Source organism: Chelonoidis abingdonii, chromosome 26, assembly GCF_003597395.2.
Source record: "Chelonoidis abingdonii isolate Lonesome George chromosome 26, CheloAbing_2.0, whole genome shotgun sequence".
NCBI lineage: Eukaryota > Metazoa > Chordata > Testudines > Testudinidae > Chelonoidis > Chelonoidis abingdonii.
The window spans coordinates 13349858-13363039 of record NC_133794.1 but is presented as its reverse complement, the minus strand read 5'-3'; the positions used below and the strand labels follow the sequence as shown (position 1 = coordinate 13363039).

The window sequence follows — 13182 nt, the reverse complement described above, 5'->3', positions numbered from 1 at the left end:
GCATGTGGAGCCCCCTTAAATCACCACTCACTTTGGAAAAATGTAGGTCCCACTAAATAAAATGTGAAGCTGGATATAGAGGTAGAGAAGGGCTCTCCCTTCGAATAGACAATAGATCTCTCATCCCACCCCTAAACTCAACTTCTCCTCCAAGAGAGGCCAACTCTAGTTAGTTTGAAACATTAACCACAGGCACTTACGTGGAATCCACCATTGATGGTCTCTCCAAACCAGATATGCTTCTTCTCCTTGGTCTTGCTGGTCCACCAGTTCTTCTTGGGAATGCTGGAGGGGTTGGGATAGACACATGTCTCGCCAGTCTCCATGTTACAGAAAACCTTAATGGCATCCAAGGTACAGCCCTGGTTAGGGTCAATCCAGTAGTCACCTGCAATGGCGGAAACACACAGGAGGTTGGCGTTTTGGTAAAACTAGGACTAACGGGCTTTTTTGGTTTCATTTTGAAACTCAGGAGAGAGGTGGAGGGCTGTGATAGCAGAGGATGGTGCAGGTCAGGAATGAGGTGCATCCACATGAGGTGTTGGAGGGGAGCCCAGGAAGAGCAAGGGGGTGTGTGGGCTGGGACTGAGGGGCATCGGCAGAGCTGTGTGCATGGGAAGCTGAGGGCTGGAATAGCAGGTCAGCAGTGAGGTGCATTGGCAGAACGGCGAGTGGGGAGGGTTGCACAACCCCCCTGTCCATACAATGCCCAAAGGGTCAGTATTGCAGAGGAGGCTGGCAGGGTGGGATTCAGAAGTTCCCTTCTGGCTCTGTGGCTCCTGCAGCCCTTGTGCTGCAAGTGCCCGCACTCAGCACCCAGCTCTGTGTCCAGCACTCACCACTCTTCCACTCGGGGTGGCAGAGTTTAAGATCACGGCAGGTCCGGGCTGGGTTCTTCTTGGAGCCCTCAGGGCTGCGGATGCTTTCGATCTGGTTGTTGAGGGATTTCAGAGTGGCGTCGACCTCGACATCATGCTGGCGCAGGTCGCTAGAGGCCTGGTCAGCTCGCATGTAGCGCATAGGGTCAGGGCCTTTCTCAACCTGGCCCAAACCGGCGAAGGCCGACATGTCAATGCCGGGGCCTGGGGGGCCGGGAGGTCCAGGGGGTCCAGGGTTTCCAGGGGGACCCTGCATTGGGAGGGGAAAGAGATGATCCTTGTTGAGAACTCAGAGCCAATCTCCAAGTTGCTGTGGTTCCCTTTAGCACCCCCCTCTCACCACGTCCTCATGTTCCCCCATGGGGCTCAGCAAAAGGGAAGATGAGGCCGCATCGAGTTGATGAATGGATTTACCAGTCTCCTGGCTGCTCTCTGCTAGGAGATTTAACTGGAAATGACAGCCAGCTGCTGAGGTTAGACTGGGGCGAGGGAGTCACTATGGGGATGGACTGAGGTGACAAAGCCACTTGGGGCGGGTCAGGGTAGTGGAGCCACTGAGGGACAGAGATGGTGGGGGAACGGTGTTGCTGGTTGCAGACTGAAGTGATAAAGCCCATTAGGATGATGGAACCAGCTGGAAATAGAGCTGCTCGGTGTGAATTGGGGTGATAGAGCTGGGGGTGACGGAGTCACTTGGGTCAGATCAGGATGATGGAGCTGCTCAGGGTGGATTGCGGAGATGGAGCTACTTGCGGGAGATTAAGATGATGGAGCAGGTCAGGGTGATGGAACCACTCCGGATGGTTTAGGGTGATGGAGACACAGTACAACTGATTTCAAGGCATGCAAGGGTGCTGCAGCTGCACTTCACAGGGAAGGCCAAGCCTTTGGTGGTGTATGGGGCGATGAGCTACCCCATTAGCTGGTGGGGTTCGAGTCATTAAGGCCCAGGTTGAAAGGCTGCCAGCTTTGCTGGGGCACGGTACTCACAGCAGGTCCGGTTTCGCCACTACGACCGCGAGGACCTGGAGGACCGATCGGACCAGGCATGCCATTTGAACCATCTTTGCCAGAGGGACCAACAGGGCCTGGGGGACCCTAGAAAAGATTCACAAGTGTGGGGAGTTGAGAGCCAGGCTGTGAAAGAATCATGATGTAAAAAGACAACTGCAAACTCAGAGGGCTCCGTGAGCTCATGAGGCAGCCAGGCTAATTCATAACATAATAAATGGGGCACCTCGGACTTCCCCATCCATCCCTCTGCTATATGCCATGGCCACTGAGAACCCGACTGCATCTGCCTATGCTGCTAACAGAGACTGACCTTAGTGCAAATGCCAAGGAGATTCTCCACCAGCTGTTAGCACTATAGGGGCAGTGACACACAGAGCAGCAATTCTTATTCCATCCAGCAAGGGTCACATGTATGTGTTACACACAGCTCACGGCTTTACATTGGAAGTACAGAGGTCTTTATCCAGGTTACTAAAATCTCCCTTGAATTTCCCCTCCTTGAAGCTGGAAAGGGAACTAAAACCCAATGTCCTTTTCGCCAGTAATGCTGTTGATTTATTTTCTGGACTTTGCTTAGCCTGACTAAGCAAGTAACTAGGCCATTTCACCTGAACCTGCACTGTGCTTCTCCTTGGTACATCCCCCGCTACCCTCCCATGCTCCGGGAACTGGACTTACCCTGGGACCAGAAGGACCAGAAGGACCAGTAGCACCTTGATCTCCAGATTGACCCTGAAGGGGGTGGAAACAGAACCACACGGTCATATCTCAGCATCTGGACAGCTTCTCTCTGGGGGTGCGAAACCCTGGCCAGATGGGATTCTGGGTGGGCAAGAGCGGCCCTTACCCAAGATGTACGTTTGGTGTCTCTGAGACATGAGCAGCCCAAAGCTAGGTGAGGCCTGGCCCAGCAGAGGGCCCCCTTTAGCCACGCCAAGAGAGGCTGTCAGCTTCTTGCTTGTCCCTAGGACCTGTATGCCACAGCAAGGCCAACATGGCGGGGTGGTGAGAAGTTCCATTTCGAAGGTGGCCCAGCTGGGCCCAGAGCCCCCTGCGCTCCCCTCTTCCAACCCACTTCCCTCAGAGAATGGAGGAAAGGGGGGACTGGCTTTGTTTGACTCCAAAGGGAGCAGTTGGGGTGGAAGGGCTCCGCGTTGGAGGTGTTGGGATGTCTCAGCTCTTGACAGGCCTGCAGTGAGACAGGCTGCCGAACCTCCCAGGACACACAGATGGCTGGGGCCGTGGTATGAGCAGGATTATGCTCATGGGGCCAAGGCAGGGACGTAGCCCAGCGCCCCAGCATCTGTCCTGGCCAGATCAGTCCTAGCACGGCATGTTCTGTTTCGAGTTCTGCACTGCAAGCTCAGGCCAAGGATGAGGCTCTGATATTGAAACTTACGGGAGGTCCAGGAAGACCCTGCAGACCAGTGAATCCTCGGTGACCCTTGAGACCTCTCTCACCAGCCTCTCCAGCTTCACCCTTGTCACCGCGAGGACCTTGAGGACCCTGAGAGAGGTGAAAGAGAAGAGCTTTCAGCCTGGGCAGGAAAAGTCAAAGGGCAGGACATGGTCCAGCCCTGGGGGCTCGGTACACGACATAGACACACAACACGCCGTAGGGTATCATCGAGCCGAGAGGGCCAGGCACAACGCATGGCAGAGTGCTAGGCACGATGCATGGACGTGCCACACACTGCAGGGCCCAGCGCAGACCAGAGTGCATCCCCTGGAGCTGGATGCAGTGCCAGTCTGTGCACCCCACAGGAGTTCCAGGTGGAAACCTCTTGCAATGACTTCCCAGGATCATGCAGCAGTAGAAGAGCATACAGAACAAAAGGGAAAATTCCCTCTCACAGACATGTATCAGCCAGATTTCCAGAGATGCTGAGCAGCTGCAACTGACGTCAGTGGAAACAGTGGGTGCTCAGCCGCTCGGGGGACCAGGCAGTGTATTCCTCATGAGGATGACTTACCGGCATGCCGCGTGCGCCTGCGGGGCCGGAGGGTCCCATGGGGCCTTGAGGGCCCTGGAAAAAGACAAAGGTTGGTTATAGACATCATAATAACCCTATGAACGAGTCATCCATGCCAAGAGGCAGTCTGTTGTAACATTTGAAGGGTTGGTGTTAATTCCTAGTTTCCAAGACTAGAAGGGTCAACTGTGGTCATTTAGTCTGACCTCCTGTACAGCACAGGCCACAGAACTTACTCCCAAAATATTCCCAGAGCAGGTCTTGCAGAAAAATGCTCAATCTGGATTTCGAATTGCCAGCGACAGAGAATCCATCACGACCCGTGGTAACTTGTTCCCATGGTTAATTACCCTCGCTGTTAAAAATGTGCCTCTTATGGATTTGTCTAGCTTCAGCTTTCAACTGCTGGATCATGTTAGACCTTTCTCTGCTGGACTGAAGAGCCCAGTGTTAAATATTTGTTCCCCGTGAAGGTACTTCTAGCCTGTGATCAAGTCACCCCTTACCTGTCTCTTTGTTAAGCTAAGCCTATTGAGATCCTTGTCACTGTCACTATACAGCAGGTTTTTTAATCCTTTTATCATTCTCGTGGCTCTTCTCTGTACCCTCCCCAATTTATCAACATCCTTCTTGAATTGTGGCCACCACAACTGGACACAGGATTCCAGCAGCGATCACACCAGTGCCAAAACCAGAGGTGATATAACTTCCCTATTCCTATTTGAGATTCCCTGGGTTACACATCCAAGGATCACATTAGCCCTTTTGGGTGAGAACTTCAAAGCTTCCCAGGACATCTGGGCACCCCATTAATTCCCATGGGAAAGTAATGGGAATTGAGCATCCGTATGTGCCCAAGTGGCTTTGATCAGCTCAGCCATAGCTGCAGCCCTCTGAACAGCTGGCTGATGTCGATCATTTCACCTCCTTTTCTGCACGGGGTGAAGGTGATTTTCTCTCATTTATTCAGTATCTGAAATTTTGCAAACAATTCTTGCTTCTGCAGCTGGTGTGAGAGCAGCTCTCGAGGAAGACTCCAAATGTGCTGCTGGAGCTGTTGAAACTGGATGCACCGACTGCCTGGTACTGATTCTGTTCCCTGATTGCACCAGGATCACTCTTGGAATCTGCCTTCTGCTGTGACTGCTCATAACTGAGAATTGGAAACCCATTTTTTGGGCAGATTCTTCTGCTGAGGCAGGTTGTTCCACCCCGCAACAGCCCAGCCAGCAAAGCCATTTGCTGCAATAGTCACAGACAGCAAGTGGAATAGAAGAAGCCATATAGGATGGCCATGTCTCTGGGGCTGAAACCAACCCCCACTGGAGGTAAAATCAGCTCATCTGATCTCCATGAGTCTTCCTAACAGCAAAGCCCTGGGTTCCACGGACTCAAGTTGATTTCAATCTACTGCTTTCTGCTCTGGAGAAATCACCACTGCTCTTGCACAAGCAAAATCAATAGTCAGCTAACTCTGAATGACACCTTTAAATACTCTGAAATCAGGGCACTGATGTTGAATGATAACATTGCCTCTTAATGGTCCTCTCATATACACTTAGAGCATTTCCTCTCGATGGTACTCCTGAATACTCAGGTCCCTTTCTATACTCTAGATGGTACTCTTGAATACTCAAATCCCTTCTGTACTTTGGATGGTACTCTTGAGTACTCAGGGCATTTACTGTACTCTAGATGGGATTCTTGAGTACTCAAATCCCTTTCTGTACTCTGGATGATACTCTTGAGTACTCATAGCCCTGCCTGCACTCTACACAGTACTCATGAATACTCAGAGCTCTTGCAGTACCATGGGTAGTACTCTCAAATACCCAGAGCCTCTTCTGTACTCTGTCTGGTACGCTTACATTCCCCTGGTGAGACCACTGACCCCTTGATGAGCTGCTGCCGTCTGAGCACTAAGGGACACTTACAGAGTCTCCTCTGTCTCCTTGTTTGCCAGTTGGACCAACAGGACCCGGGGAGCCAGGAGCGCCAGGAGCACCAGGAGAACCAACAGCACCAGTCTCACCTCGATCACCCTGCCAGGAGACAAAGACACAGCCATTAATGTCAACGTCTCTCGTCGCTGTGCCCCAGGAGGCCGTGGTGTCACCTAGTGATGTCAGCATTCCCTCGCCTCCCTGATTCCAGAGGTCATCTCTGACTTTTGTTCTGCTGGGGCAGGGGAGTGGCCAAGCACCATGGGAAGGTTTGAACAGGCCAGCGACCGCCTTTGTGGAGCACGAAGCCCCCACCGCTGTCCAGGTCTGCGCGAATCAGCCTGACGGGGGCTCATTCAGCCAACGGCAAAGCACAAGCTCACTTCTATGCAAACACAGGAGCAAGCCAGTGTGCCACGTGGGACGGCTCCCAGCAGCCGCTGCTGCCCAGAACATGGCATCCAGGGCAGGCCTGACCCTGCAGGGCACCATGAGCCCAATGCACGCGGCCACACAAGAAGGGGATGAACCAACATTTGCTGTTTTGCCGAGCACAGGAGCTTCATGGCACCCTATGAGGCCCCCAAGCCCTGGGACCCTGCTGCTGGAGAACAGAGAAGGTTGTAGGGGACAGAAACTCCTTTTGCCAAGCTCACCTTCACTCCAGCTGCCCCATCTCTGCCAGGGGGGCCATCAGATCCAGGGGTGCCCTGGGAATGAGAAGAGAAGGAGAAGGTGATTCCTTGGAGGCCACCCAGGGAGCTCTGCCTGAGGAAGTGGGCAGGATGTGTGCAGACCTGGGCAAAAGAGCTGGCCGCACAGGCAACTGATGAAACAAAGCTTCCTGTGCAAGGCTCCTGTGAGTTCTAGAACTGGAGAACTGGAAACTGGGCTGTCCCAGGGCAACCGGAACTAGTGAGGCCATGTTCCTGGCCCTCCCCTGGGGAACGAGGATCTGGGTTACACCCGGGAAAGGGGACCTTAACGCTGAATTTCCTGGTTTATCTATGTTGAATTGTTTTAAACGACTATCCAAAAAAGGTTCTTTTAGTTTAAATTCCCTCTGATCTCAAATTGACTTTCTTATCCATCTAATGGGTTTTTGACTTGGACATCACAAGCACGTCCGGCCGTCACCATGGAAATGGGATGAGGCCTAAGGCAGAGAAGTGCCACCAATGGCTGATTCACACCCAGGCTTGTGCCTCTTAGAATTTGGCTGTGGAAACGCGTCTCCCTTTGTTTCCAGGCCGTTAACACGTCGAGTCAGTTTTGTTGCTTACCTCGCGCCCAGGTTCACCAGCGGGACCTGTCAGACCTGGGGGACCCACAGGACCAGGTGGCCCTCGGTCGCCGGCACCTCCAGGGGCTCCTTGTTTGCCAGGCTCACCCTAATGCAGAGAGACAAGAACAGAAACAATCCAAGTGAGCAGATCCCCATGCAGTACCTGGGCTGCTTCTGGACAGTCACTCTCCTGACAATTAGCCCCCCATCAAGGTCATAAGATACTTTCCATCATAAAGCCCAAACCTGACCCCACGACCTTCTGACCCAACTCAACAAGAGTCTTTCCACTGACTTTGGATCAGGCCTGAGCATCCTTCCTGCCTGAAAGTTGCAGCGAGGCTCTTCTGATGGAGCAGAATGGTTTTACCTCAGGCTGGCCGCTTATGAAACAGGCTGCTTATGAAACAGGCCGCGTAAGCTAATGGCCGGCATTGCCCTTCCAATGGAGTGTCTCACTTGTGTTGGCCATTGCGTATCTCACCACATGGATTTCAAAGCTGCTGCGTTCAATAGGCCTTGAGAAGCTGCTGTGCTGAGGGGTAGGGTTAATAGGGGCCGTTTGAAAACTGTCCACCAAAACGGGCTTTTTGACTCAAAACTGAGGTTTGCAAAGCAACAGATTCATTCATGAAAATCATCTGCTTTTGGCTGAAATTTTTTAATTGTCCTCGAATGCCCGAAAACCTTGTCAGCTGAAAATGTTCAGTTCCAGTTTTTTTCCTTCAACATTTTCAGTGGGGAAGCAACCAGCTTCCACACTGCCTCTAATAGTGAGCGATGATGGATGGGCAACTGAATTTAATATAGGTCAGACCCTTAGGGGTGCTGACCATTGCCTGGGACATGCTAACTCCCTCCAATGGCTTCTCATGAGGCAGCGCCTCCCTGATCGGACCCTATGGACAAAAGTAATGTGCAGGTGCTATGTGAAATCTCAGTGAAGAATATGGGGCAGATTCTCCATTGACTGGCACCTTGTGTCATCATCAGCGTCCAGGCAAGCTGGAATCATAGAATATTAGGGTTGGAAGAGACCTCAGGAGGTCACTAGTCCAACCCCCTGCTCAAAGCAGGACCAGCACCAACTAAATCATCCCAGTCAGGACTTTGTCAAGCCTGACCTTAAAAACCTCTAAGGAAGGAGATTCCACCACCTCCCTAGGGAACCCATTCCAGTGCTTCACCACCCTCCTAGTGAAACAAAGTGTAACTGTTATGAGTTAGCAGTGTGCTGCACGGGTGTTAGTGACAGCACAAGGTGCCGGGCGATGGAGAATAGGGGCCTATAACATTAGTGATGATCCCGTGCACCTAAAAGCCGGTGAGGTTTGGAAGTGCTGTGAACGGAAGCGCTTCCCAGTCTTAAAATATACACATGCTGTAAACCCAGCCCGAGAGCACTTCTAAGCTCCATGACATGCACAATATAGAGGAGCTGACAAATGCATATAGGATGAAATTCAGCACAAGGTCTAGAGACCTGTCCAGTCACTCACAAGCCTTGCAATGGGATGTAAGTGATGCAAAAATGTTGTGTGGTCCCTCTGCACCAGGGTGAATTTCTTCCCCGGCGTGTTTGTTCTTTAGTTTTTCATTGGCCGTCTTCCCCCAGGGCTTATCTCAGACTTGAAACTCTGTGATTTACAATGGGGTGGGAATGCAGGACAGAGTTAAGGATGTTTGTGGGACCTTAATGCTGAATTTCCTGGTTTCTCGCTGTTGAATTGTTTTAAAAGACACTGTCCAAAAAAGGTTATTTTGGTTTAAATTCCCTCCGATCTCAGATTGTCTTGCTTATCCATCTAATCCATGGGTTCTCGATTGGGCATCATGAGCATGTCCAGGGGTGTCATGATCGACCTCCCTTTCTTTATGGCTAGATAGAAGAGATGTCTGACAGCATTATCTGTTGTCCTGGTGCCCGGCAGCACAGGCTCGCTGCAGGTTTACAGGAAACAGATTAACGCTGAACTCATGATACCCACCCAGGCATTAAAGTCCCTATCATAAACAACAACCTATCACAGAGATCCGAGGCAAACATCACCGAGGTTAGACCCCTGAGGGAGCCAGGTTACTTGGGTTAAGGCAGGGACAGCTTCCCTGTCCTGGCTTCACCCAGAACTGGCCCATAGTAGACACAACCACCCCTTTTATTATGGCCTGCTGAGCCCTGATTGGCCTTCGCCTGCTCCTTGCCCTTCTAGGTGCTGGAGCAGCAACTCTTGCTGGTTTTGCTCATGAGAGGCCTCTCTAGGCCACCCCTGGAGGACTGAACTCGCTGCTCTTCCCCTTCCAGCAGGACGTCTTTTTAGTGCAGGGTGCACCAGGGGGCAGCACATGCCTGGGATGCACCTTCACAGGCTCCCAGTAAGGAAAGAGCCCAGAACCCCGGATCTGCACTGACCCCCTCATTTAAGCTCTCTCAGCACATCCGCTTCATTCCACCTCTGCAGAGAAACAAGCTGTGCACAGCCACTTCCACTATAGGGCACAAGGTATTGTGAGCTGGGTCTGCACCGTCTGACTTCACAAGGTTCAGCTACTTACGGAGGGACCCGGCAGCCCCGGGAAACCTCTCTCACCACGCTGGCCAGGAAGACCGACAATACCTCGCTGGCCTGCCAAACCTTGAGGACCAGGTGGCCCATCGGCACCCTGGAAAAGACAAAGGCAAGAGGTAAAATCCAGCAGAGGCTGCACTAGGTAGTAACTATTGTGCAGTCAGAGACAAGGCAACGTGCATGTGAAAACTTACAGCTGGACCATCTTCCCCGGACTCTCCCTTCTCACCAGGGGGACCGGCAGGTCCTTGGAGACCAGGGTCACCAGCACGGCCTGGTGGGCCCCCATCACCACGAGCGCCCTTGGGACCATCTTTGCCAGAAGCACCTGGTGGGCCAGGTGGGCCTGGGTTACCCTAGAAGAGAAGAACAAGGTTTTGGTGAGAATGGGGGAAGTTCCTCTACTCCAATCCAAAGGCCAGTAATTAATTCTGTCTTCTAATCGATCAATGAAGAGCAGTTCAGTGCCTAGGCCCTCCGCGTCCCAGAGAATCCTTCTCCACATGAAGACTCACCAGCCCCTTCACCTTCCCCTCCCATCTCATCCCAACAGCCAACCATCTCAAGTGAGGTCAATCCATCTCCGAAGCAAAGGACGCCAGTCTAATTCAGACATGGCAACTGGTTTCCTTTTCAGACAAACACTCGCGACGTCCTGTTGTCTAGGACTCTCCAGCTGTCAAGAGCACAAAGTACCAGGGACCCTCATCGGGTCACAGCAGAAATTTATTTGGGGGGAAATAAAAGCCCCCAAAGTTACTGAAAACTACTAAAGGACAGGAACTCCCTGGTTCATCTGTTAGAAATGTGGGGAAGCTCTTTTGGTTCGTCCATCCAGCTCAGTCTCCTTTCTCCTGGAGTGACCACCTGCTTCAGAGGAGGGTGCAGGAAACCCTGCAGTAGGGCATGAGGGACAAACCTATCCCAGAGAATGGACCATCTAACTCTCCCATGGACAGAGGGTGGCTTATGCCCCGTCTCCCTTCCAAAACCCAAACATAGGCCCCGCCAAGGTGGAATCGACGCTGGATGTTCATGAACTTACGTTAGGGCCGGGAGGGCCGACACGTCCTGCAGCGCCGGGGAATCCAGTGGCTCCCTGGATAAAGAGGGGAGAAACAGAAGTGTGAGCAGAGCACCCCAGTCCTTGCCCTTCCTGGAGAGAGGGGTGTGGTTCCCCAGCATTAACAGGTCAACCAGAAGGGTGGATTCTTCCCAGAGAGGAGCAGAGTGCATGGAGTATGGGGCTGGGGGGTAAGCATCCACTCAGTGTGTCGGTGCGAATGACTGGCCAGCTGGGCCCGGGAGGGCAAGTCCTTCAAGCAGACTGAGTGCTTAACCCGGCTGGATACTAGGGGAGAGCAGCAGTCCAGGCACGGCCTTTGCCGTCACCCAGGGCCGAACATTCCAGCATGATTTGAACTCAAGAGATGCAGCAAAGTCCCCTGGCTCGTGGGTTGGCAGGAATCTGGGTCCCACGCCATAGAGCAAAGCCCACTAGCCCACTGGCAGACAGGAGCCTGTATTGCATAGTGTGAATACAGCCACCCATTTCACTGGACCCATTCCGAAATCGTCCCAGTGACAAGGAGGGGGCATTCCGCCTCCTGGCCTGCAATTCACTGAAATGCACAAGGGGGATGGACCGCATTCGGCAGCCATCGCCCTTGAGTGGGCTGTGATGGTCTTTGCTTCCCTGCTGCCTTGCTCAACCAGAACCCCCTGCACAGCCCTCGGGTGGGAGCCGGGCTGGGCTCTGGCACTTGGTGCTCATCTCCGAGGTGTCGAAGGACCCGGATGGTACTTACAGGGGGTCCCTGTGCACCTCGAGCTCCCTTAGGACCAGTCACACCAGTGGGACCCTAAGAAGGAAAAAGAAGCAGGTTAGATCCCAAATGGACCCCAGGAAATCAGCCCTTGGTCTTGGCAAAGGGACTGGTCCTTTGTTGCAATGGGCGGGTGTTTGTCTTACAGCCTGGAGATGAGTAGCAGCCAGACCCTCCCTCTGACCCCGATGTTCTCTAGTGAGACCCACCCTCCTTTGTCCTTGTGGTGCCTTCCCTCTACACCCAGCTCTGTCTGGCGGTGGTTTAGACGGCTGGGTGTGCAGCTGGCTGCAGCTGTGTGTCCCTGAGAGGGCGCCCTTCACAACTGGGGCATTTCATGATGGGGGGCAAAGGGGAAAACTGACCTGGATCAAACATCCCTGGGGACCATGTACAATGGGGAAGAGGGTCCTCACTTGTAGGGGTGCGCAGCAGAGGGAACTCAGATAGGAGGGTATTTTCCAGCCCCCCTAAGCTCCCAGAGGGCTTCAGGGCAGCAATGAAACTGCCGCCCTCGCTCCCTGGTATGCGTGCACCTCAGAATAGGGCCCTGCCATTGCAGAGAGGGGCAACCCTCTGGCAGGAATCCGGCCCCCTTTTTCCTGGGCCAGTTCTGGGGGTTTATTCCAAACTGACCACGGGGCCTTGGCAGGCTCCCCCACAAAAGGTAAAATCGGGGTAGGGGATTGCTGGGCGTCAGCCGTTTCAAAGCCTGTGGCTCAGATCCCTCATCTGGGATAAATCTGTGACCCAGCTCCTAGATGCTGACCCGCTGCAAATGGCCAGAGTATTTTCAAAGCAAAGCACAGTCCTTTTCCCAAGGACAGTTCAGCTCTGGCCAGCCCCCACTCTCCCAGGCTGCCTTCCCAGCGGGGTCATGCGGGGAGGAGCTTTACCAACCTGTGGGCCAGGAGCACCAGAAGAACCCTGTGGACCCGGGGCCCCAGCGTCTCCCTTCTGGCCAGATTCTCCTTGTTCACCTTTGGCTCCGGGTTGGCCGTCAGCACCCTGCATGAGGAAGGGAAGAAAAAGCACCCAGGGTGAGATGTGACCTCCCCGCGAGACGGGTGCCCGGGGCCATGCATGTGGCACCGTCATCGCTACGGGAACATGGATATCGAGGCACAGGATGGAGAGGGAACCTGGACAACAAAGATCAGCAAACGTGGCTGTACTCACGGGAGGTCCAGCAAATCCAGCAGGGCCAGGGGCTCCAGGCTCACCACGATCACCCTGAAACGGAAAGGACTGGGGTTAAATGGGAGGCCCGGGCAGGAAACACCCCAATCTGGACAGCGAGCTCTATGGGGCAGGAGGCATCTTTGTGCTTCCATGTCTGTGTAGCACTTAACACCATGGTTCTCAACCTTGTCCATCTGGGAACACCCCCCCCAGGAGTCTCTCCCATTCAGCTGGGACCCCACCCCTATTTAGTAGGGTGGTCTCGACCTCTTGACACGTGTTTGTGAGCCCCACGCACTGAGGGTCACGACCCCTCTGGCCTAGCACAATAACTAGGGCCTCTGGCGGCTATCCCCATCAATCAGAGCAATGTTGGCAAGAATGGGGAAGCTGATGAATTCCCCGGGGGTGGTCTCTGAATTGAGAGGGGCACAGACCCCTCCACCGTCCCCAAGGGGCTCAGACCCATTGTGTGAACCAAGGTCTGGGGACGTAGGGTTGTTGGCATCATACT

The 13182-nt window shown here is 53.4% G+C and overlaps 1 protein-coding gene across 2 annotated transcripts in view; it reads right to left on the bottom strand.

The window, feature by feature from the left end:
• COL2A1 (collagen type II alpha 1 chain) overlaps positions 1-13182 on the bottom strand; it is a 64620-nt gene that overhangs the window by 3992 nt on the left and 47446 nt on the right. For both annotated transcript variants that reach the window (XM_032786766.1, XM_032786767.1), the window contains 15 exons: positions 12666-12719; positions 12387-12494; positions 11469-11522; positions 10706-10759; positions 9855-10016; positions 9647-9754; positions 7092-7199; positions 6465-6518; positions 5800-5907; positions 3866-3919; positions 3292-3399; positions 2571-2624; positions 1869-1976; positions 840-1128; positions 201-388 (listed from right to left, as the gene is read on the bottom strand). In XM_032786766.1, the coding sequence (XP_032642657.1) occupies positions 201-388; positions 840-1128; positions 1869-1976; positions 2571-2624; positions 3292-3399; positions 3866-3919; positions 5800-5907; positions 6465-6518; positions 7092-7199; positions 9647-9754; positions 9855-10016; positions 10706-10759; positions 11469-11522; positions 12387-12494; positions 12666-12719 (1611 nt within the window). The remainder of the gene's footprint in view (positions 1-200; positions 389-839; positions 1129-1868; positions 1977-2570; positions 2625-3291; positions 3400-3865; positions 3920-5799; positions 5908-6464; positions 6519-7091; positions 7200-9646; positions 9755-9854; positions 10017-10705; positions 10760-11468; positions 11523-12386; positions 12495-12665; positions 12720-13182) is intronic.